Source organism: Macrobrachium nipponense, chromosome 49, assembly GCF_015104395.2.
Source record: "Macrobrachium nipponense isolate FS-2020 chromosome 49, ASM1510439v2, whole genome shotgun sequence".
In the NCBI taxonomy this organism is placed as follows: Eukaryota; Metazoa; Arthropoda; class Malacostraca; order Decapoda; family Palaemonidae; genus Macrobrachium; species Macrobrachium nipponense.
This window is the reverse complement of record NC_087224.1, coordinates 8,377,458-8,403,202: the sequence shown is the minus strand read 5'-3', so window position 1 is coordinate 8,403,202 and position 25,745 is coordinate 8,377,458. Positions and strand designations below refer to the sequence as shown.

The 25,745-nt window shown below is 38.9% G+C and overlaps 1 protein-coding gene across 3 annotated transcripts in view; it reads left to right on the top strand.

Moving 5' to 3' along the window:
• LOC135205303 (serine/arginine repetitive matrix protein 2-like) overlaps nucleotides 1-17,437 on the top strand; it is a 140,390-nt gene extending 122,953 nt beyond the window's left edge. For all 3 annotated transcript variants that reach the window (XM_064235724.1, XM_064235722.1, XM_064235723.1), the window contains 6 exons: nucleotides 365-4,551; nucleotides 5,447-5,572; nucleotides 6,095-6,248; nucleotides 9,406-9,627; nucleotides 11,691-11,823; nucleotides 15,803-17,437. In XM_064235724.1, the coding sequence (XP_064091794.1) occupies nucleotides 365-4,551; nucleotides 5,447-5,572; nucleotides 6,095-6,248; nucleotides 9,406-9,627; nucleotides 11,691-11,823; nucleotides 15,803-15,839 (4,859 nt within the window). In that variant the 3' untranslated portion in view covers nucleotides 15,840-17,437. The remainder of the gene's footprint in view (nucleotides 1-364; nucleotides 4,552-5,446; nucleotides 5,573-6,094; nucleotides 6,249-9,405; nucleotides 9,628-11,690; nucleotides 11,824-15,802) is intronic.
• The last annotated feature ends 8,308 nt before the right edge of the window (nucleotides 17,438-25,745 follow it).

Below are 25,745 nucleotides of genomic sequence, written 5' to 3'. Positions count from 1 at the left end.
GCCTTTAGGATAATAGTTATGGAAATATATGGTTTAATTTCTCTAATGACCTTTGAAGTACATTTGCTTGCTGATAAAATTCTGTGCATTTTGAATTTGTGTTGTGATCTATTTATGCAATAAAATGACAACTGTGATAATTCCATCAGTTATTGCCTAAAGAACTTAATCAAGAAATCATGAAATCTTTAACTTTGTTCCTAAGAATCTGTGACGAATGTTCATTCAAAAAGTAAATTTAACTTACCTCAATTTGTGCTGGTACTCATTATCATATATTGAGAACATAAATTCCTTAGGGGTTTCTTGGCGTTTGCCTTAGGTAAAATTGCTGACTTACTAAAAACATTTGTTTTTTGTACAGATGAACAAGCCTCCCCCCCTTCCACCCCGCCAATCCCAGTTGTCGCCCCCACCGAGACCTCCAAAAATGGAGTCAATGAAGGAGTTTCAAATCAGAATGAATTCACAAGCACTCTCGGTCAGCTGCGAGATGAAGAGTCACAAGGAAAGAAGAAGCAGGCTAAGGTCTTCAGCTTCACCTTCAACCCAGAACAGAAAATCACGTCCAAAACAACTTTCACCTGCTTAGAAGAAGACACCTTGCTTCAACAGAAAACCCAGAAGGAAGTAGAAAACAAGCGAAGAACAGAAGGCGTGAAAACATTCATGATCATAACAAATCCGAATTCTGTGTCTAAAACACACGAAGTAAAAGAAGTTCCTGAATTAAATAGCCATAGTAATAATGCTACAAAACCACAACATTTCCCAGAAAAAATGAGATCAAAAACTCATCCCAAAACTGAGGTCCAGAGTGAAAGCCCTTCAAACTACGCCACCAAAACGCCAGAAGCCAATGTGATATCATCTTGGAAGAGGCTAGTTACGCAAAATCTCTCCAGCTCTAATGAGGAAAGAAAAAAGTCTTACGAAACTAATTCTGAGCCAAGTCCCAAGCAGAAAGTTCACCAAGTGAAACTAGAAGTCGTTGACGATGAACAAAAGAAACATTCACCAAGCAAGAGAGAAGAAGAACGAAGAAGGAGCAGTTTATTAGAGTGGGAAGCCATGCAAAGGCAAAGGCTAGAGGATGAAGAAAAGAATCGCATAAACAAGAACCTATCTATAAAACCTGTCTCCGCTAAGATAAAGGAACTGGTGAAAATACATGGAAGTTTCATGTCAATGTTCAGCAAAGATAAGAAAACAGATATAAATGGCACCGTAGATGGGAAAGATGACATAGTTTTCAGGAAAATGTCATCAGATAATACATCCACACATGCTAATGGGCAGCATCTTCAGGGAAATCCCTTACCTATGAAGTCTCCATACATCGTCAAGAAATTATTAATGCCTTCAAAGGCATACATATCAGAAGAGTCTAAAACTCACAAGTATACTAGTAAAGATATGTCTAAGCCTCCATCCTCAGGCCACAGGACTTCCCATGTTTCTCACAACAGTTCAAAGTCACGCTCAGTGAGAGACAGGTCTGAGTCTCCCATGAAAATGCATACGAGAGACAGGTCGCAGGTGCCAGCTAAGCATCACTCTACAAGGGATAGGTCCCCTTCACCATCCAAAACTCGCATCTCAGGGGAACAGTCTCCATCATTATCAAAAGTCATTAAAACAAGATCTCCATCACCAATAAAAAGGTCTACCGGAGAAAGGTCTCCATCACCAGCAAAACGCCATACTTCAAGAGCAAGGTCTCCATCGCCAGCAAAACTTCATAGCTCCAGAAGACGATCTCCATCACCAGCAAAATTTAGAACTTCAAGAGGACGCTCTCCCTCACCAGCAAATTTCCGGACATCAAGAAGATCTCCCTCACCAGCAAATATCAGAACTTCAAGAAGATCTCCCTCACCAGCAAATATCAGAACTTCAAGAAGATCTCCCTCACCGGCAAATTTCCGCACATCAAGAAGATCTCCCTCACCAGCAGATATTCGCACTTCAATGGGAAGATCTCCAGCATCATCAAAGATTTACAGTGCACACGAAAGACACTCATCACCCTCAAAAATCTTGAAGACAAGAGAGAGATCTCCATCCCCAACTGGAGGACACACAAGTAAGCCAACTTCATCTCCACACAAAATTCGAACAGTCAGAGATAGATCTCAGTCACCTTTAAAAGCCCAGTCGCCAAGTAAATTTGATTTGTCAGCAGGAACGTTTATTGCCAAGGAAAGGCTGCAAGTTCCCAAGGATGACAATGACCCATTGGATGAGAAAACGAGGGAAGAAAAGAATAATTTTACTGAGGATACAGCAAACTCTCCAGAGCCAGCAGTACAGAGACCCTTGAGATCAAACTTTAAGATGAAAAAGGAAATAGGAACTTGTCAACCTTCTACGATTTTTCCACCGCCCTCCAAAGATGAAAATATGAATGGCAATGACGGACTCTCGCTGAAAAAAGATGTCAATTTTACAGCAAAAGCACAAATACCATTTGACAGAATTTCACCTCCTGTTCCTCCTAAACGCTATTATAAGGAAACTTTGAATAATTCTAGTGCACACACTGATCTTTTTGATAAAATAGACTCTCAGGAAGATAAAGAGGTTCCTCTAGTTGATGATAAATCAGATATCTCACCTTATGAGTTTAGAAAAAGTGAATACAGGTCAAGCATAAAAGATCCCAAGAATAGGAAAGAATGGTTAAACAAAATGCTGAACACCATATCATCAGACAATGTTTCTCCTCAGAGCAAAGAACATTTTCCCTCGCCCTCAGTGAACCAAAAGTTGAGAGTCCAAAATAGTCTTAAACAGGAACCCACGAGTTTCTTAAGTGATAAAGACAAAACTTTAGCAAAAGATGATAAAACTCAAGTGTTACTCGAAAATTCTTTTAGCGACATAGGAAGTTCTGAACCTTGTCATGCAAATGTATCAGCAACATCATTAGAGTGTTTACCAGGAGCTAAATTCAGGTACAAGAGAACTTCGAGAAATTTACTTGAATCTTCAAATCTGATTGACACAGATCCTTCCATTTCTGATAATCAGCTATATCTCAGTAGAAAAGAAATGTCTCCACCTTCGACACCAAAATCATTAGGGTCTTCATTTGGAGATCTCTATGATAGCTCTCAGGCTAAGAATTCACGGAGGGGCCCAGTAAGTCTTTCTTCAATTATAGGGGATAGTTCTTCAAGATCCTCTTCACTAACATCAACTCCATTCACATCTCCCAGAGCAACACCAGAGAGAGTGATTCGAAAGGACTCTTTGGACATGATTGCCAAACTTGGAGTAATTCCTGAGTCAAGACTGAGGGAATCAACCCAACTGTCACCATCTGTTGAGGAACACAAAGAAAATATTGCACCCTTAAGTATACCAGGTAGTAACAGGGAAGATACAGAATCATATTCTTATCAGCCTTCATCAAGACAGAGTCCATGGTATACAGAAAAGCAGCAAGATATTAGAGATGAAAATAAAGACAGGAGCTCAGAACATGATAATGGGAGCAGTCAAAATATCCATAGCCCTGGTGCCAAACCTTATTCTTTTGGTAAACCCTCAGTGACCATGAAAAGTCTTTTGGGTACAGCGGGTTTGCAAAAGAAATCAAACAACTGGAGTTCGCAAATTTTCTGTGATGAAAGCAAGGAAGATGTACCTCAACTTAAATCTGCTTACAACCACAAGGATTCATACCTCAGCAATTCATATCCAAGAGACAACAAAGATCCAATTTCTGCTAGGTTTTCCAAAGAGAGAGTTTCTCTTAAAGCAAGGCTTGTACCTGAAATATCAGAAAATATCTCGCAATCTAGCAGGTACCAAAATGTAAATGAATATAAAACAGGATCACCTAAAACAAAAATGAAGGCTCTTTCTGAGAGATTCAGTCCTGAAAGAAAAGAAGATACAGTTTCTCTGGCAAGTATTCTCACTAGAAGTGAAGCTCCCAAATATTCAATATCTGAAGAAACATTTAACTCACGGTTTGAATCTAAGTCGCCTTTTACAAAAGAATCAGATGATATTCAAAATTATCATGAAGACGCAGCTCATAGTCGATACTTGGATAATGACATTCATAGTCCTAGGTGTGTTCAGTCAACTTTGCTTGTTTCTGAAAGTGATGATTTATCTGAGAGAAACTCTGTAAGTACCAGAGGTGACCACTCAAGAGCTTCCAGCTTGGATCCAGCATCGAAAGAATCCTCTCCAGTTAGGGAACCCAGCAGAGTTGCCAGAAAGCAATCAGCCAAAGGAAAAGTCACCTCAGCAAAGAAAACAAATGATGTACCTGGCACATCAGCTCCTCCTAGAGGTCTTACCAGAAGAAACTCTAACTCAGGGAAGCAAAGGACCCGAGTAGTTAGAAGAAACTCTAGCCTCAAGAGGAGTCGTCCAGATGATCCGAAGGCTGTGTCTTTGTATAAGAAGGAGAGGAAAACGTCGGAAAGCGACTCCGCAGATATAAAGAGTGAAACGGTCGTACAAGATGATGCTGGCTGGACAAAGACCAAAACAACAGTCAGAAGAGCAAGACTGGGGTCTTCAGAAAAGGTATTTATTGCACTGACGGGGTATTGAGTATTGCATGAGTATTACTGCAACTGAAACTTTTCAGAAAAAGTGTATGGAATAAATGAAGTAGGTTTTGTATTATTTTCTAGATTGCTAATATATATAAAGAGCCTTCTACATTCATAACTTGAATAGGAGTGTATAACAAAAAAATCTAATTATAAAACAGAAGACGTGAACGTGTTAGTCTTAGAATTTGCAATGCCTAACAAGCTAAACTTGGCATTTCTCCTTTCTAAGTCACATTTGGCTTGGGATGCACAAGGAGTCATACCTGTATACTTTAGAAATCTTTCAGAGGCATTAAGATTAGACCATGAATCAAATTGATATTTACCAATATTCATAGCATAGCATCACCAAGTACTTTGCTTTGTGTTTATCACTTTAAGCTATAAATAAATTCATTTTGTCTGATAGGTCTTGAGATCCAGCTTTATGAGTCCTCGTTTGAAAGAAATTTCTTTAATCAAGGAAACAAAATATTAAGAACTTCCATAAATGGCACCTTAATTTTGTGTTAAAAGTGGGGATTTTGGGTACTGAAGAAAATTCTTAGTTTGCACACTACTATAAACAGACAAAAGTGGAGATTTGTTCAAGGTGACCACTACGATATCAGATAAATATGCACTTGTTGAATTATAATGTACTTCATTTTTGTTTGAATATTAGCGTTTGTGATTTCATTTTGCCTCTTAGGATGCATAGAAACTTGTTTAACCGATCTGATTACATACACTGTAAGAGACGCATTTATGGAGTTGGAAAGGATGGGTAGTTTGGCCTTTGTTTGCATAGGCGCTGCGGTATCATTTTTGTTTACAGAGTATCTTGTGTGTTTGAAATAAAAGTTGTTTGTTTAATCATCCAGGCAAGGCAGATCTTAAGGACAAACAGCGGGAAGACGAGGAAGGAGAAAACGTTCAAGGCTGATGCCTCGAAAGCTCTGGAGGAATGGGCCGCTGGTACTAATGTTGAGGGAAAACTCATGAAAAAGGTAAATATGGTCAGTTTGTTTCGGCTGAAGCCTTTTCTCAAAGCGTCTGGAAAAATCTCTTGCATCTTTGTCCCTTTTCTTAGTTTGGAAGTTTCCAAAATATTCTCCTGGCACCGAGATTCATATCTTTTATTTATCATAACTAAATGATTCACGCTGAAGTTTTTACTTTGTATTGTATAATGTCAGGAAATACTTTTCATGCTGTGATATAACTCTTTGTTTGGGTTTGTCAGATGAGATAGAAGGATATTTTCTTTTGTTAGAAGGGGTATTTCTTATAGGTTCCGAGGTAAAATTGTCTACATGGGCTATTAAACGGATGAAAGATATTCTTTAAAATTGCTGGGTTAATAATGTTCTATATCAAGTGAAGAATGATGGCAGTACAGGTCGATTGGTCTAACACTTTGGAGGTGTTGAGGGGTCTCACTGCTGATCATTCACTTTTTGCTGTTATTACCAAAAGACAGCATAACCGGTTTCTCCTGGATGAATAGCATAGCATGCGATCTGTTGCAGGAAGGCCAAAAATTCAGCCATGAGACGGAAGAGGAAGTAAAAGGCGGCCAAAGGACCACTAGGGGTGTCACCAGGAGGATCATCAGGAGAGGATCAAGAAGGCTGTCTAGCGGAGGGGAACTCCTGATGGAGACCAAAGAAACGTCGTCTGAAGGTAAATTTTCAGTTTTCTGTGAAAGAAAACTATTGAGATTACTATTTGTCTGCCCATCCGCACTTTTTCTGTCCGCAGTCAGATCTTGAAAACAACTGAGGCTAGAGGGCTGCAAATTGGTATGTTGATCATCCACCCTCCAATCATCAAGCATTCCAAATTCCAGCTGTCTAGCCTCACTAGTTTTTATTTGATTTAAGGTTAAAGTTAGCCATAATGGTGCGTCTGGCTGGCAACGCTATACGACAGGCCAACCAGGCCGTGGCTGAAAGCCTCATGTGCCAGGGTTCATACAGCATTATACACTGTAGAGAAAACTCGATTGCACCGAAGAAACTTCGGTGCATTTTTTACTTGACATAAATCCAACAAGAGAAAGTTGTCAGAATCTTCCGCATTTCCATTCCATCTAATTTAAAAGAGCTGTAGCTTTTTATGAACATTTATTCTTATTCTGTTGCATAAGAACAAGCCTCTGTGTTACATATTCCTGTGAGAGTCCAGCAAACTAGCTAGGCGGTCTTCTTACACTATTTTTTACAACTAACTTAACGCATTGTCAAATGGGAAAACCTTTAGGCGTCTATTGCCAACGAGTATGTCAGCATGTTAGGCTGACTTCCCATTGCTATTGAATAACTGGGGCAACGTTTGGTGGCAGCATAATAAAAGATTTAAAAGAATATATAATTATGGCACGAATTCATTCTTTTAGTATATCTGCCTGTTCAGGCCCTCTTTCGGTTAATTTGCAAATGTCCAAGGGCACACAACTAACACACTTATTTTAGAGTAAAGGATGAAGAGACTAACACCAAAATGCCTCGATCTAAATAAATAAAGATAACACCTTTAGTCTTGCCTTTAGTAAAGGGTCCTTAAGACCGAAAGATTTCAGGCAGCTCTCGTTTTTCATTTTCCTCAGTGGCATTACCTTTATTTATACATAACATCACATCTTATTTTTGTGATCAAGTTGTTAACACTATATATGTTCGAATTGATATTCAATTAGCAATGTGTGACATTATTTCGGCATGCTAAATACAGAAATCTGTTCCCACATTGTAAATCTTGGAGGTGAGGCTGAGAATGAGATGGCGAGATAAAGTGAAGGAAGATATGAAGAGAGGAGGTCTGGTGGAGGATGGCGCCTTTGATAGAAAGCAGTGGAGGAGAAGGCGCATCAGGCAACCGACCCCTGAATGTAGGGCTAACGGTGGGAAAGGAGAAGAAGATTATAGATCTGGGACAGGCTTGTAAATTTAGGGAATGATAATCACACAATAAATGTATGAAATTAACCCCACAGAATGACAAGCATGAACTACTTTGCACAACTTTAAAGGTTCCTACATCGTTGTTTTGTTCGTATGACTTATATAGGAATTTTTGCACGCATAGATGTATCTTTCGTTGATTTACCCATGTATCTATTAGGTTTTTGTTTTTTTCTTTCATCGGCTTTTTCTGTTCCACTCCTGGGCACCCCTTCTTTGGAGGCTTGCTGTATAAGTTAATGAACTTTTGCGGTTGTTCCATATGTATTGTTGCGCATTTCGAATAATAATAATAATAATAATAATAATAATAATAATAATAATAATAATAATAATAATAATAATAATAATAATAATAATAAAGAAAAGAAAGAAAAGAAAAAATAGATTATTATCAAGGCATGAAAATAGGAATAAGAAGGGTTTGGGATATGCCAGTGGAAATTGTACCCATAATCACAGGAACACTAGGCACGATTCCAAGATCCCTGATAACGAATCTGGGAAAAATAGAGGCTGAAGTAGCTCCAGCACTCATGCAGAAGAGTGTGATCCTAGAAACAGCTCACATAGTAAGAAAAGTGATGGACTTCTAAGGAGGCAGGATGCAACCCGGAACCCCACACTATTAAAGCCACCCACTCGAATTGGAGGACTGTTATAATAATAATAATAATAATAATAATAATAATAATAATAATAATAATAACCACAATTTTCATATTACGATAATACTGATAATAATCCGATCTGCAATTTCTATATTGTCTTATATCCGACAGCAATATTCATATCCTGAGGTTACTCGACCATGCCATAAAAATTCATTAAATTAACAGCATTATTGCCACCATCAATAAACTGTACCCCCAAATACAAAGTGGTTTTATCCCTAAACAAGATATCAGTCACAGCCACAGTTGTCCTCTTCATATAAATCTTATATACCAAAAAGCAACTTTCTTGAACTGATAAATTCAATGGGACAGGCAACCCCATAACCCTATGTAGCCCAGGACGGAATAGAACAGGAAGAGGGGACAAGGAAAGCGAATGGGAAACAACAATTATAAGGCATGGAAAAAGGAAGAAGTGCATATCTATAATCTCTACCTTCGAGGAATACTGCAACACCTAAATAAAATGAAGGAAACACTGCGTCTTACAATTAAATTAGGATTTATTAGGTGTGATATGTCTTCCAAGGACAAGTTTGGTCAGGAAGGTTAAAGGGGTGAAGGGGCATAGGCCCCTCCCTTTCAGTACGGAAACGAATCCAGGGTTAGGTTAGGTTGAGGAGGTTTGGGGAGTGCAGGTCACATCCCTCCACTGTCAGTCTTAAAATGAGTCCTCGGCGAGGTTGGGTTAAATTTAGGTTACGATCAGACCTAACTACAATAACTTATCATTTGGAGGAGCTCACGTTCATCTCATTTCTGTTGGATGCAAATCCCTTTACCTGCTAATCCTTATTGAGGAACTTGAGTGCTTATTAGTTTCCTGTAAACGAAAACTATTGAGATGGGTTTGTTTTTCCGTCCGCACTTTTTCTGTTTGCCCTTACCTCTTGAAATCTACTGAGGCCAGAGGGCTGCAGATTGGTTTGTTGATCATACACCCTCCAATCATCAAACGTGCCAAATTGCAGCCCTCTAGCCTCAGTAATTTTTATTTCATTTAAGGTTAAAGTTACCCATGCTCGTGCGTCTGGCAACTCTATAGGATCACCGCCGGGCCGTGGTTGAAAGTTTCACAGGCCGCAGGCCATACACCATTATACACTGTACAGAAAATTAGATAGATAGCCGACGAAACTCTGGCGCATTTCGTACTTGTTTTCATTTGATGCCACTGTAACAATATCCTTAACTTCGTAGGTACCTCCAAAGACAAGAAGAAGAGTGGCTCACCTGAGGACGACCCCAGCACTCAGCAGTCAGAAGCGTTGGCGATCGATGACGGCCTGTCTCGCAAGATGAAGGCGTCCACAGACGGAGAGAGATACGTGACTCAGTCTGTCTCCAACAAGGACGGGAAACAGACGTTCACGACGGAAGGAGTTAACAACAAGACCACCAATTCTGTGGAAGTCATCGGAGGTTAGAGATTGAATTTGGGAAGGTCTTACTTGTTTGTGTGTGGAATGAAACAATGAAAAATTAAGATGTTTGCAAATTCATGAATGAGTAGTAAATGAGGGTTTTATGTATTCATTTTTCAGCCTAATGTTTTTTGGGGGAAACGTTAACATAGGGTGTAAAATTTATTTAGAAAACAGTAAAATGTACAGTCTGACGAAACAGAATACACACATAACATATATATATATATATATATATATATATATATATATATATATATATATATCATTGAGCTACAAATTTCCTTAATATCTAAATTCACTCTACTTCGGAATTGATATATTTTCATATATGTACCGAAGGGGAATTTTTTTAGTTGATAACAATTTCGCCCCCACATGGGATCGAACCACTGTCCAAGTGGACGGGGACGAAATCAGGACCCAGTGACGCTATCAAGTCAGCTAACAGAGACGCTATAAGTTCATATCGATTCTGACCTTACAAAATCACCCTCGAACTCGGTGTATTCGTAATTAGAATCGATATGAAAACCCCGTCTACCATGTTAGCCAAGAATTTGAGCGTTTGAAACACGTAGCCTTATTATGAATAATCATCACATCGAACCGTGATTCATTTATATATCATGAGCTACAAATTTCCTTTAATATCTAAATTCACTCTACTTCGGAATTGATATATTTCATATATGTACCGAAGGGGAATTTTTTTAGTTGATAACAATTCGCCCCCACATGGGATCGAACCACTGTCCAAGTGGACGGGACGAAATCAGGACCCAGGGTGACGCTATCAAGTCAGCTAACAGAGACGCTATAAGTTCATATCGATTCTGACCTTACAAATCACCCTCGAACTCGTGTATTCGTAATTAGAATCGATATGAAACCCCGTCTACCATGTTAGCCAATTTGAGCGTTTGAAACACGTAAGCCTTATTATAATAATCATCACATCGAACCGTGATTCATTTATATATCATTGAGCTACAAATTTCCTTTAATATCTAAATTCACTCTACTTCGGAATTGATATATTTTCATATATGTACCGAAGGGGAATTTTTTTTAGTTGATAACAATTTCGCCCCCACATGGGATCGAACCACTGTCCAAGTGGACGGGGACGAAATCAGGACCCAGTGACGCTATCAAGTCAGCTAACAGAGACGCTATAAGTTCATATTGTAGCTCAATGATATATAAATGAATCACGGTTCGATGTGATGATTATTCAAATAAGGCTACGTGTTTCAAACGCTCAAATTGGCTAACATGGTAGACGGGGTTTCATATCGATTCTAATTACGAATACACCGAGTTCGAGGGTGATTTGTAAGGTCAGAATCGATATGAACTTATAGCGTCTCTGTTAGCTGACTTGATAGCGTCACTGGGTCCTGATTTCGTCCCCGTCCACTTGGACAGTGGTTCGATCCCATGTGGGGGCGAAATTGTTATCAACTAAAAAAAACTTCCCTTCGGTACATATATGAAAATATATCAATTCCGAAGTAGAGTGAATTTAGATATTAAAGGAAATTTGTAGCTCAATGATATATAAATGAATCACGGTTCGATGTGATGATTATTCATATATATATATATATATATATATATATATATAATATTGTGTGTGTGTGTAATTATTTGCTTAGGAACATTTGACCCCCAAGGACTAGTACTAAACACAAAATAGACACATCTGAGCCCCCAGGGGCTAGTTGTAAACAAGACGAAACAGTATAGATAGATAGATAAATCGCTATTTTGTTGTGATTAGTATACTAGCCCCCAGGGATCAAATGTTCCCAAGCGAATTGGTCATTTCACATAATTCCCAAGTGATTTCGTGAAATCTCTGAATTTCATATATTTACTGTAACATATACGTACATATAAATTTGGTTTAACTGTAATCAGGACGTAAGGAGAAAAACAGATGGATCTCTCCAGCTATCTATTTTTCTCCTTACATCCCAATGACAATCAAACCAAACTTACTGAATAATGCCACAGCTTCGTTAACAAGTGACCTATCATGCCCTCATTCCCCAGGAGATGACTTCGAGGCCAAGAGAGAGGTCCAGGGCAAGACGGGGTACAGGGTATTGGTGGAGCGAAGCAAGGACAACCTAGGTCGCCCTTCGACGGTGGTCAGGAAGGTCACGTCGCAGTCGCGAGTCGTCATGTGAGTCCTAATTATAATAATACTTATACTAATAATAATTATAATAATAATAATAATAATGATAAAATCCGAGTGGATCTTTCTTGTTTGTCCGCCCCGGGCGGTGTCCGGGCTGATACGAGATTGGGAGGGTAGGGGAGACGTGACACATTCACCCTACTCCTGCAAACCTGTTTGTACGCCCCAGGCGGAACGGGGTTAAGTAGGGGATCGGGAGAGTAGGGAAGACATGGCAGGCAGTGCCGGGTTCCAGCGCAGCATAGCGCGTGCCATCTACCTAATAATGATAATAATAGAATACAGAATTTAGGCCAAAGGCCAGGCGCTGGGCCCTATGAGGTCATTCATCACAGAAAGGGGCCTGAGGGACACTGCAAAAAACCTTAAGTAATAATGCCTACAGTACACCACGTGAGGTGTGCTAATGGCACTACCCCTACGGGAATTAATAATAATAATGGAATTACTTTTTATGACAATGATAGAAAGCAAATACAAATCATTCATATGGTAAGTCTTGCATCTCAGTTATTATAATAAGAGTAATCTAAGGTAAACCTTACAATGATAATTATGCAAATGAAGCGGTTTCATTCTTAATAATCAAGGTAAACAAAAGTAATGTGTCAAAACTTTAACAACAACGAAGGATTATCATAGTTCCTATAAGTTTTAAAAAGTTCCACCTCTATGGGAACAGTGACTACAATGAAAATGATAGGTTAATTGTCTTATAACAACAAAGAACTTTTATTTCATTTATATTTTAAGTTTTACAAGAATTCGTATCCACTCTTATTCCTTTAAGCATAAGAATGGGTAGATATTGACTTTGGCTTTTGCCCTAATTGTTACACTTCATTATTGGTTATTTCCATGGGCATCACCCTTAATTTTGTTTATATTTTCTTAAGAGATTTTAATGGGAACTTTACAACACTGCAAACCCACTGAGACGCAGTTTATCATAAACAAAACTGAATTCCAGATTCTAATAATAAAAACGCAATTTTCATCTCATTCTCTTATGCTGTCATTCCATTTAAACTGACATTTATCAGTTTACATTTCCAGGTCACCCTGATCATTAACGCAGTCATTATGATGCTCAACTGCACAATTAGGCCTAAACTAATGGTTCCCAATGCGGGCGCTTACACCCCACGAGAGAGGTAATTTCAATTTTTAAGGGGGTAATTCGTGAATGTTTAAATCAAGTTAATGGCCTTTTAGGCTTCCTCCACGTAAATATAAGAATTATATATCGCCACAGGGCATCAGTATTTTAGAAGTGATTAGGTGGGACATAGAAAAAAAAAGAACTACTGACCTAAACCCTAAATCAGCTTTGGTTAAGACTTCTCTTCATAGATGGTTTTCTTGCATGTTAAAAAAGCTGATTTTGACACGTTGAGAGATTATGCTACATTCGAGCTCTCTTGGACAGCTAACGTTAATTAGAGGCATAAAATATTATTTCAAGTGTTCCAGTTTCTTTATGTTGTTGCTTTCTCGGTTAGCTTTATTGCTTAAATCAAAACCTTCACGAGTTTGGAGGAAACCATTTTTAAAATGACGTTAGGTTTCCTTTTCTTATCTGTCTTCCCTTTTCTGCAGCCTATAGCTCCAGTTATCACCTTTAGCATATCTTACGTTAGGTTAGAGAGATTGTTTCACTGGTTAGTTCCTTAGGTGCTGCATTGGCTTGTTACCTACTACGCGTCACCTACTCCGAGGTGCTTGTTAAGTTAAGTATATCTTAGTTTTACCAGACCACTGAGCTGATTAACAGCTCTCCTAGGGCTGGCCCGAAGGATGAGATATTTTTACGTGGCTAGGAACCAGTTGGTTACCTAGCAACGGACCTACAGCTTATTGTGGAATCCGAACCACATTACATCGAGAAATGAATTTCTATCACCAGAAATAAATTCCTCTGGTTCCGCGTTGGCCAAGCCGAGAATCGAACTTCAATCCACCGGATTGGTAGCCGAGCGCGAAATCCACTCGTCCAACGGGGAACTCCCGAGTTGCTAGGACTAAGCATCGTATCGTAAATATAAAGTAGACGGCCGCACGAAAATATTGTTTAATAATATAATTTGTCGACCACACACTATAGAAATGGTTGTGTATAATACTTAGATCCAGAAATACCGATCACTTTGCCCTAACTTATTCCTCAGTGCATTGGGTTTAGATGCTATAAATCTTACTAAGAAACTGACTCATTACCTTGTGTATTTGAACAAACCACTTAGTAAAAGTAAACACTGTCAAGACATATACAATAAAGTGCAGATACTGAAGCTAATTATAAAGTCTTAAGTCTCCTGGTTTTATCAGTGTCATGCTCAGGATGAACAAATTTGAATGAAATGCTTCTGCTCAAGTTCCTATAGAATTTTGAAAGTGGAAACTAAATTTACAAACCCATAGAATCATATTAGAAGAATCTTAAAATTATATGCACAACCACAGAATGTACAATGGTCAAGATAAGAGCCGTATATGTACCAATGATCTAGTTTATTCCTCCTTAATCGTAGGCACTGCAAGCAGGTAACTACTAAACTCCTCCACTCAAGTCCTCATACTTCTGGTAACAGCTTCCAGACCGGATAATCAGAAAGATGATCAGACAAAAGGAAGTCCTGTGGGTAAATCGTTCAAGATAAAACTTTTTTAAAGTCAACTGGAAGTTCCATAAATTCTTATCTTTCTCGCAAACACTCGGCCTGGAACACCAACCAACATCGTGGATGAAATTCTCTTGCAGACGACTTATGAACTCTTGTAGATTTGTTTAAATCTTGATACACAAAGAATCTCAAACTCTTCAAAAGTTGCAGTAGTTTTTGCTAGATTCCATCATAGCGCTATAAGTCCAAAGATCAACGATCGGATTTGAAATAGCGAAGTACGAGCCAAACGAACACGGAGACAGACTTAAGTTTCATTTGGCATAGAGCAGTCCTTTAGAAAAACACACTCATGACACTACAACACTGAAACTAACACTGTCCAACAACCACCACGACATAAATGCTAATGTTAGCGTTCCTTGACGTCGCTATCCAAGGATGACGGACACTGGTCTCTTATTCAGAGGACGCGCGAACAACAGTCGAAAGTAGTAGCCTACCACGTTCACTGTTTGACTTTTACCCGCGTAAGAACGAAGTCGAGCTTTTAACAATAATTCAATTATCTATCCCATAATAAGATCATAAAATTTACAGAAACCTTTGGTTTTTGTTAATTTTATGATCTTATTATGCCTCCTTTTTTTGGCTTAAGTGTTTTAGTTTTTTCTTTCTGTATGCTTATATTATTTTTGGATTGGTTTATCGTAATTTATTTTATGTTTGTCTTCTATACTGACTCAGTTTCTCTTCTATTCGCTTTTTTTTTTTTAAAGAATGGAGAGTGCCACATAATAATGATATTTGTTTATATATATTTATCTAACTTTCAAGATGAAACATATACTTCTTTAATAATAATAATAATAATAATAATAATAATAATAATAATAATAATAATAATAATAATAATATCAAAGGATTTAGTTGACTATAAAGATAACATTTGGGGTCTACCAACTTTCCCCTTTTATCGTACATTTTCTGTCTTCACCCACCTTTGACTTCCATGACCCGTAGGGGGCTAGTGCCGTCAGTGCACCTCACGAGGTACTCCGTAGGCATTAATAAAGGTTCATAGCAGCGTCCCTTCTATGGTCCATAGCCGCAATCTCTTTCATTCCTTTTACTATACCTCCGTTCATATTCCCTTTCTTCCATATGACTCTCCACCCTCTGACTGTTTTTTCTTGGGGCAACTACGAGGTTTTCTTCCTGTCACAACTTTCAAACCTTTTTACCCTCAATTTCCTTTCCAGCGCTGAATGACCTTATAGTTTATTGATATGAAGATATACAGAGTTTTGAAGCAGCTTTAACTTCTTCTTTTGCAGAACGAAAACAAAGAGGAAGACTCCAGTTGTCGTCTGAGCTCAGTCGCGTGAATTCCTTGTTGAGAGGACTGAAGAAAAGAGACGAGGAAGAAAACAAGGAAGCGAAAACATAAGTTTTAAGAAAAAAGTGGTGGTCAGTGAACGATGGCGTTCTGGAATAAACTAAAACTTGAGGAGGTAATTTTTAAAGACAAATAAGGTACAAAATGTATATTTTGAATGGAATCCTTTTGGTGAACCTGGAAAACACTTATGAAAACGTGAATTACAAAGAAAAATGCTCATCTGAATCCTATATGGACATATAGGTCGATACAAAAGTTGCCATTTTTTGGGCCCTGCTCCTTGAAGGCTGTGAAATGTAAAAAAAAATATTTTGACAAGAAGCTCAACCTTGAGGCGCCCCGTGGTGCTTCTCGTTCAAATTTGTCGAGTTATACTCAGTGTAAAGTTCCTGGGAGAAGTGAGAAATAATGATATAACTGAGGCATTTCTTTGATGTTAATGTCTTTCTGGTTTTAAATGAGGTTTTTGCCAGAAATAAGTGCGTGTTTTAAGAAAGCCTTTGGCTATTATGTTTTACGAAGGGGTTTGGCAGCAGCAAGGTTTTGCTACGGTTGAGTCAAGGTTTGAAGAAATCTTTGGGTTCTGTTTACAAAGGGGTTGGCAGCTTGGAGGTTTGGCTGAGCTGAGTAGTACGTGCTCGTTCAAAACATTCGACTATGTTTACAAGGGCTAAACAGCAACAAGATTTGAACTCTGTCTACGAATTGGATTAAAGGCAGGGTTTGCTGTAACTGGAAAAGCCCTAGACTTAGTCTACAAAGGGCTTGGCAAATGCAAGGTTTTGTCAGGGCCTTTGGCTTTGTTTACAATGTGGGTTTTCGGCAGCAGCGAATTCCCTTAATATAAGCCTTCAACCCGCTAACCTGGAAGGACTGGACGCCTAGTCATAGGCCTTCCCTGATTATCTAATTGCTCCCTAAGAAACGACTGGCAGAGGGAACAAGCATCATGATTTGGATTACTCGTTGTTGCTGAAGTAGATGATTAACCCAAATGGTAATAACCTACTAATTTCTGGAAATAGCGCATTTAATGTTTTTACTAGACTGTGATATTCTACTGATCTTTTATACTCGTGCATTTTGGATATGCATTTGGTAAGAAAAAGGTTTGACATTTTAGGGTGCAAGAGTTCTCAAGAAGTCTTCTAAAGCGTCCACTGTACATAGGTTTGCTTTTTATACTTTTTTCTATATATTTTGGTGATATTATGATCTGTATTATAAGTGCAACTTGTCAACTAATTTAACTATTTTCAAATGTTCCTTCGTTTACGCTCACTTCACGACGAATGTATCTGAAACTGTACTGTGCTTTGAAGGGCAGCTTTTGGATGTGCCATTTGCCTCTCATTGTTTTCCTCTTGTAGAAATGTCAGTTCAGTGTCTTTTTAGAGGAGAGAGAGAGAGAAAGAGAGGGAGAAAAAAAAAACAAAAACAAAACAAAAGTTTGGTTGCTGTTCTTCTTAGCATTACTTGGTGTGGATACTTCCAGCTGAAAGTTGTCAAATGAAGGAATAACAATTCCAATGCTCTTTTTTTCCCTCGTGAAAATAAACATCTTGTTTGCTGTTGTGTTTTTTTTGCAACCTTCAATACTGATTTATATCTTTGTGGTCTCTAGTATAGTTGCTAAAGTGATGGTTTTACAAAAGAACGTAGAGGCAAAGAACATTACCTATTGGCCTGAAGATCTTGCCAAAGTACTTTCATCGGGCATATTTTAGGTCGAGTCACCAGTGAGGGATGCTGGCCTGGGGTTGGACGATGGCAAGACTAAAAATGCAATTTATTACTCATAGAATATCACTACTACACACATAACTACACGTAGAAAAATATATGGATACACTGTGAGTCTCATCATAGAGATTTTGAAATGTTTAACAGAATCACTGAGTCGTAATTACAGATACACACTACTGCCCGGAATAAGGCCTTACATACCGTTAGTTGGAATGCTACGTAGAGAAAGACCAGACAGAGACGATGATAAATAGAAGATATAACCACCTATAAAACGTCACTCAGGGACAACTTGGGGTGACAACAGGCACAGGATCTTCGTGGACTTTTCTTTTTACCAGTTCGTTTTGATATTTGCCTGGAATCTAACGTAATCACTGTCTACAGCCATTCCAGAACAATACGTTCAGACTCGCTGGGGACAGTCGTTACGTATTGACCTAACGTAACCTAATTTAGGGCTTCACTTCCCCTACGCAACCTATGTTACGACAACTTTGTGGCCATTACTTACGTTGCATAATTATTCATATTCATATCTGATTAATCATAAAAAATGACCAGTGAATTATATGAATATTCCACAGACCTCCAGTTTGCGGATCTGGACTTTGAAAACTTCGATTGGAACCGCATATATTTTTTTAACATAAAGGAATCTACTAGTTCAGTTATTTCAATTCAATACAAAAATTTTCCCTCTGCGCCTTTGTTTTCAGACTTATAACATAACAATTTTTATATTACTACAAATTTTTTTTCTGCATTTCTCGTCTGTCTGGGAAAGATCAGGGTATTGGGTTGCACTTTCTATTGACCTTTGCAAATATTTATGGAGAACGTAACTTCATCAGTACTTAGTAAGGAACATATGCACTCTCAGCTTCTTCATTCCTGGAACTTGTACCTTTGTTCCAGCCCTGGAAATGAGCCAATTTATTTTATCCAAAGAACCAAGTGTGAATGACACATACATCATACCTTTAGAGTCAGGTGCGAACAGCAGCGGGTCTGTGTATGGCCTAAGATATCAAAGGAGAGACTGACTTGGTAAAATCCGGCTTTGGAGAGCAACAGGTAAGAAGCCTATGGTACTACAAGTTGAGGTACAAGTTGTGATTCTTGTCAAAGCGATATGTTATATGGCCTTTGATCTGGCACTAAATGTAAACCACCAGTGTCATTCTCTTGCTCAGACCCATGGGAAAATCAGGAGAATAGTATGCAGTAGGACGATTCCATAGACTAACTATGTAGCTAGCCATATATATTACAATCATACTATATCTTGCACTCTCTAGCGCTTTCTGTTTCTCTCTTATGATTTCCTGCTGCTCTTCCTCTTTTGATTAGAGACAGACTGGCATTGAAAAAACTCCCGTACCCTAATTCATGAAGATAGACCTCCGTCTACAGAGTGTTTTGCAAGGAGGACTGTAGGCAATCTCGTTTTCAGCCGATCTCATTGGTCAGTTTCAGGAATGTATGTCCTACAGTAGTCAGGGTTTGGGACTTATCAACAATAATAATAATAATAATAATAATAATAATAATAATAATAATAATAATAATAATAATAATAATAATAATAATAATATTTTCATTTCTCTGGTTTTCAGGGTCTGGTATTTCCCTAAATACCAAACTCTAAAAACCAGGGAAACGAAGATATTCCAGCGGAGATCACCTTCTACGATCCTGTTGTAGTCTCCATGATGTTTCTTGAATAATAATAATAATAATAATAATAATAATAATAATAATAATAATAATAATAATAATGTAAAGTTCACATTCTCAGAATTCACCATCTTTAATATGGTTAAAGTCTGATAAGGGAAAAAAATCTGGATGTTATTTTTTCTTGTTTTTACCATGTATGAATATTGCAAACTAGACCATTTTTTACCCTCCGAAGTAGTGGATTTTGCAGGAAACGTAGGCTCGAATGTTTTTTTTTTTTTTTTTTTTTTTTTTTTATCAAGATCAAGGATCAAGTACAATCTCTTTTACTTCCCTCTCGTGGCTTCTCTTTCCTAAGCATCTGAGGAAAATGGGAAATAAAATGTCAAAGGTGAACTGAAATCCGTAATATGAACTTGTCGGAGTAGCCATTAGCCTTACCTTAAAGGTCACCTTCTCTAACGCGCATGGCGAGAATCATGTTCCACGCGCCAAAATGCCCGCCTGCTTCTGGTCGAAAATGCCATTTGGTGAGTGTCAAGACTGGCTGTTGATGAATGCCTAAATTGTCTTTGGTTGGACGCTAGATGGGTCATTGGATGCGCCGTAAAAAAAGTAAAAAAGGCCTTTGATGCCCGCCAAAATGCCGCAGGAATGTTGGGCACCTTCAGAACGTGACTTTGGATGCACGCTAAAAAACGCCACTGGATGCATACCAAAAATACCACTGGATGTACGATTAAAATGGCAACGGATGTGCGCCAAAAATGTCACTCCGAATGAACGACAAAACTCATTCAATCCGTACTAAACATGTCATTGGGCGTGCGATAAAAATGTGACTGGATGCACGCCATCACCCCACTGGATATGTGCCAAAAATTCCACTAGCTGTGCTCCAGAAAGATCACTGGATGCACGAAAAAAATAAAAAAATTTCATCGGATTCCTGCTAAATGCCACGAGTCCCTGAAAATAAATGATGCTCTCAGGACAAAACAAACGTGTGATATGACATAAAGACCAGACGAACAATTAGCTGCGATAATAATGACAAGTAAAACATGCGACGAGTTTTCTGTCCAGTGGTGGCCTCAGCCATGGCCCATAAAACTCTCAGCCGCGGTCCATGAAACTCAACCACTACGGTTCGGTGGTGGCCAATGTACAATTATGGCTAACTTTAACATTAAAGAAACTCAAAACTACTGAGGCTAGAGACCTGCAATTTGGTATGTTTGATGACTTGATGGTGGATGATCAACATACCCATTTGCAGCCCTCCAGCCTCATAGTTTTTAAGATCTGAGGGCGGACGGACAGACAAAGCCAGCGCGATAGTTTTCTTTTACAGAAAACTAATAAGTCTGTCAATGGTGAAGATTCCTTACCTGGAGTTGAAGGCGCCCAGGAGGGAAACAGCTATCAGGTTTATAATTCGAAGCTGTCTAGTTAGTCTTTAAACTAGACTTACTTTTACTCATATCTGTCAGTGTCATACGCAAATGTTACAGCGCAGTTAGTGGCAACTGATATGATCCAGTTGTTCCCAAGTCAGCGGAAAGTTGAAGTCATGCGGTAATATTCCTTAGATAAATTACCTTTGAATCTTACCCAAAGAATAGCGACCATTGTCATGTGCCTACGATAACAACTGCGTCATTGGCGAGCGATCAAAGATAAGACATCTGTCAAATGCGGATATTCTTAGTCAATAAAGGATTTTGCGCCAAAAGCAGTGGCTCAGAGTGAAATAAAAAATAAAGTAGTATCGTTGTGACCTTTGCTCTATGGAAAAAAGTCTTGTGCAGGATGTCCAAGATAAAAGATGTGTTGTTTACCGAATGCAAATAACGGAAAATTGGAACTTTCTCTTTTATCAAATGGTACCTCACGAATAAAGATCTGTGCCACATACGCACAGCCTAGCTCTGAAGAAATAAAGTAGGTGTGCCATATGTATACGTTTCGTTCCTTCTACTAACAGGCTTTGGAAGTCATTTATTGTTTCAGCTTTCCCTCACTGTCAGAGGCTCCTTGCTCCTTGACTACTCACTCACGATTATCAGACTTATTATTAAAAATTCCCTAATATTCACACAGAACGGCCTTCAAAGTCCATTTACTTGCAAAAGATACACAATTTGGAAAGCACGAGACGTCTTTCTAGTTCTTTGAATTTCAGATCTGGTCGTCTGTTTTTATTTCCCTCCCAACTTCCGGTTTTTATCTGCAGGGTGTTGTTTCTCTATTTCTTCGTCATCCTTTTCTTATTTTTTCTAGTTTATGGTGACCCTACACTGTATAGACTTATTTATATTGGCCCTACACTGTATAGACTTACTTTATGGTGACCTACACTGTATAAGCTTACTTTATAGTGATCCTGCACTGTATAAACTTGCTTTATGGTAATCCTGGACTGTATAAACTTACTTGGCAAATTAATGTTCTGTAAGACTTCTTTCTCCCTGCTTGATTTTTTTTTATTTTTTATTTTAGCGCATTTTGAGTATCAGAAAAAATAATGTGGTCATACGCTCACCATACCCCTAGTCGTCTGGTCAGCGAAGGTAATCACTACTAGGTCCGATCAGCCCTTAGATAAGTGACCAGCACGAAAGGCCCGGAGTCTTCAACGCATAAAGCCCATGAACTTTCACGGCGCAGGACATGGGCCTAGAACAACCAAGCGTCATGATGAAGCCAGTGGGAAAATAGCATTAGAGAAAGCGAGTGAATAACAATAATAACGTTTCCATTCATCTGTCTTCCATTCCATTCATTCCTCCTTCCTCCCACGGGGCGGACATTTTCATGAATAAGAGAAAACAGCTGTGGGTTGGTGGGGTGTGGTGGGGTGGGTGGCCAAATCCCGAAGTGGCAACTGTCTGAGTGGTTAAAATTGGCTATCGGCACATGTAAGTGAAAACTCGCCAAGGCTGGCCGAAGCGTTTGTACTTAGAGCCTTCCTGGAGGGCAGGCACACACAGAGAGAGAGAGAGAGAGAGAGAGAGAGAGAGAGAGAGAGAATACTATATATATATATATTATATATATATATATATATATATATATAGAATAAAAAAATTGATAACATCTAATAAAAAGACATGGTAATAGCGACATGCGGAACTTGGCCAGTTTCTTTGGGCTAACATTCTCTCTCTCTCTCTCTCTCTCTCTCTCTCTCTCTCTCTCTCTCTCCCCCCGACGTTTAACATAAAACTTTCGTGGTTAACGCGTCCACATTTTTTGGCACAGGATTTCACACGCACTCTCGTCTGTACATTATGGGAACAAAGAATGTTGTTGTCAACAGAGTTAGCAATCAATGATTTTGCTGTCAGTGGATAAACCTTAGTAAACCCGCACCTTTCTCCTTAACTTACGTACAAGACGTGACCTGCCTTTCATGAAGAATATAGACATGGGCCGGTAAGCAAACATACAGCTCGATTGATCGTACACACACACTCATATATACATGTATATAAAATTTAATGAACTTGTAGGATTTCGATGTAGGTCTTCAATTTTTATTCATAATCTCAGAGGTTGAATACAACAGTGGATTTTATTTCTTTTTTTTTTTTTCTGAACAACCCGTTTTTTCAGGATAGGATGTCTGGTGACCATCAACTAGATTTCTCGGCAATACGACAGCAAGGCTTCAGGGAAAAATGTGAAGTTCTGTAAATAAATTTGACATTAAGGAAATCTGACAGGGAATGTTGTCCTGTTGTCACCTGGATCCAAACTTTTCATGAAAAACGACTTAGTATAGAAAATAAATCTAAAAAATGGAAATCAAATGACATAAATAGTTCAGTTCCTAAATGCCATATCTTTCTCCTCATCCCTGATCCTCGACCTCTTAGCAAGATGTTAGGTATTCCTTTGTATCTCTCATCACCACGACCCATTCTTCCTAACACAAACGACCCTTCACACCAAACCTTTACCTCTAACAACTGCCGTAGCTACCAAAATTGTCACATGTCCTTTCCTAACCTCTCAGCCACTAGTCATGGGTCAACCCCCGATAGAGAACTAGCTCCAAAGTCAGTGAATGTCTAAATGTATTGTCATTAAACATTGTGTGTTATGCAACTGTCTTCTAGCCTTAGTAGCCTAGTGTCTACATCCACAACTCCACCATCTCAGCTATGGATAATATTCAGTAATCTACATGCCTTTCCGTACCTGTCCCCATCTCCCACCCCAAGTTCTCTTCCTTCGTCAAAGCCAGGTTGTGGCTAATCTTCTGCGAATATCAGTTCTTTCCAAAATCTCCCATTCCTGAGTAAAATATGGCTCCAAAGTGAGTTGGTGGGCATTCTTCAGTAGACTTGAGCTCTCTCCATACTGTCTCCAACACCAATGGCCTTTCCTACCATATCATATCCAACAATCTTCATGCCACTCTATACCCCAACACCATACCCTTGAAGAATCCGGTCAATTCCTCATACTACTCAGCACGTCGTTCCAAGTATCCCTCAACCCACCCAGGTCATCTCTGTCCCCACACCCAAGTGTCACTCCTGATTCCAGAGCCATTCATGACCTCCCCATACCCTCCCCCCTTTTCCCTCACCCTCCCCCTGTCCCCTCATCCCCCCTTCCCCTCCATAGTCCATTCCTGGGTCGGCTTCGGCCCGGAGCCAGTTCGTGGGTTTCCGGGAGAAACCGAAAGCCGAGATAGACCTGAGTGGCACTCCCCAAAATCTCCCTCTTTCTCCCTCACTTCTACAGCGTTTCTCCCTTCACACCCACGAATGCGACGGTATACATCTCTCTCTCTCTCTCATACTGGTTTTTCCTTTTAGTATGTAATTACTTGATCTTGAGGTGTGCGTCATTTCCAAAAGAAAGAGAGAGAGAGAGAGAGAGAGAGAGAGAGAGAGAGAGAGAGAGAGAGAGAGAGTCACCATTCTATTGGCTGTAAAACGATGAGTATTTTTGGTGTTGATGCTCAGCGGTTAAAGATGCTGTGACAATCGATGCATACGCCATACACAATCTCCTTCATTATATCCATCTTATTTAGCGTATTCTTGTCAGTTTATCGGATGCACGTATTCTGTTCTACGGAAAATTCCATATCATACAAATGATAAAAATGATAATCATCCCCCTCGGCAGGTAAAGCAACTAGCTGTGAAGTCATGTCATATTAAAAGGTATGACACACCCTTCATTCCTGTGCATGACTTCGTATTTCGTACATCCAGGAAGTGACGAGTGCAATGGAGAATTTCGTTTTAGTAATTTGTTTAACGAAAATGTCAGTCCTTTGCGCATGTCATGACGGATATGTGTTTGTCCAGACTTCGCAGTGCTCTTGTGTACGTAATGACCATCAATAGTCTTCGGACTCCAACTTGTTAGTTTGTGAAGAACCTTTTAAGTTTGCGCATGTTCTGTATGTGGAGTTTAGTTTTGCAGATTCAGCTGCAAAAATTATTTCCCGATTGCGCAAACTATGACCGCCGCATCTATATTTTTTTTTTTTTTTACTTTTTTCCTGGAAGACTGTTTGTGGAAAGTCTATTCGGGCGCAAGTTCTGACAAAGACTGCGTAATTTAAACTTCATTTGGTGCGCATGTTTATTGGCGATATTCATTAATCGATCCAATTAGCTTAACAGATGTTAACAGCAAGTTTTCAACGTCACTGGTCAGTCAGTGGCTGCGTTCAAATGGTACTGATTGTTGGTCCGTTCGTTCGTCTGTTACTGAGTGACTTCGCACATCTTCGTGCCTTCCTTTCAGACGATGTAATCATCCCAATTACACCTGCCTCCAGACTGCCATAAAAATCGTGTATGACGATGTAATTTCTCTTTTATATCATACAGAGTTTTTTTTGTTATGTAAAAAAAGACTCATCGAAATCCAGTCATTGTCGACGTGATTCTTGATTGATGATATGCATGATTTTATTTAGAGAAAACATTACGTTTTCCAATCCTTTAGTTACATAATTTATTCGGATAATATGTATATATATATATATATATATATACACACACACACACCACACACACACACACACACACACATATATATATATATATATATATATATATATATATATATATATATATATATATATAGATATATATATACATATATATGTACACCGCCTCTCTCTCTCTCAAACCCTCGCCGGTCCTCTCCATGGGTACTCTCTCTTACCCCCTGGGGCAATCCTCCGTTCGATGGAATGCTTACAAAGATTTCTCTTTCGTTTTAAGGCTGTAATTTATAGCCCTCTGGCTCAGAGAGAGAGAGAGAGAGAGAGAGAGAGAGAGAGAGAGAGAGAGGCAGAACAAGAAAAGGAGAAAGAGAGAGTAGAAGAGAATAATAACTACTAGTATTATTGCTATAAATTGTCATGATTTGATTGACAATTTCCTTTGTTTTGTCTTATTTCCTCATTT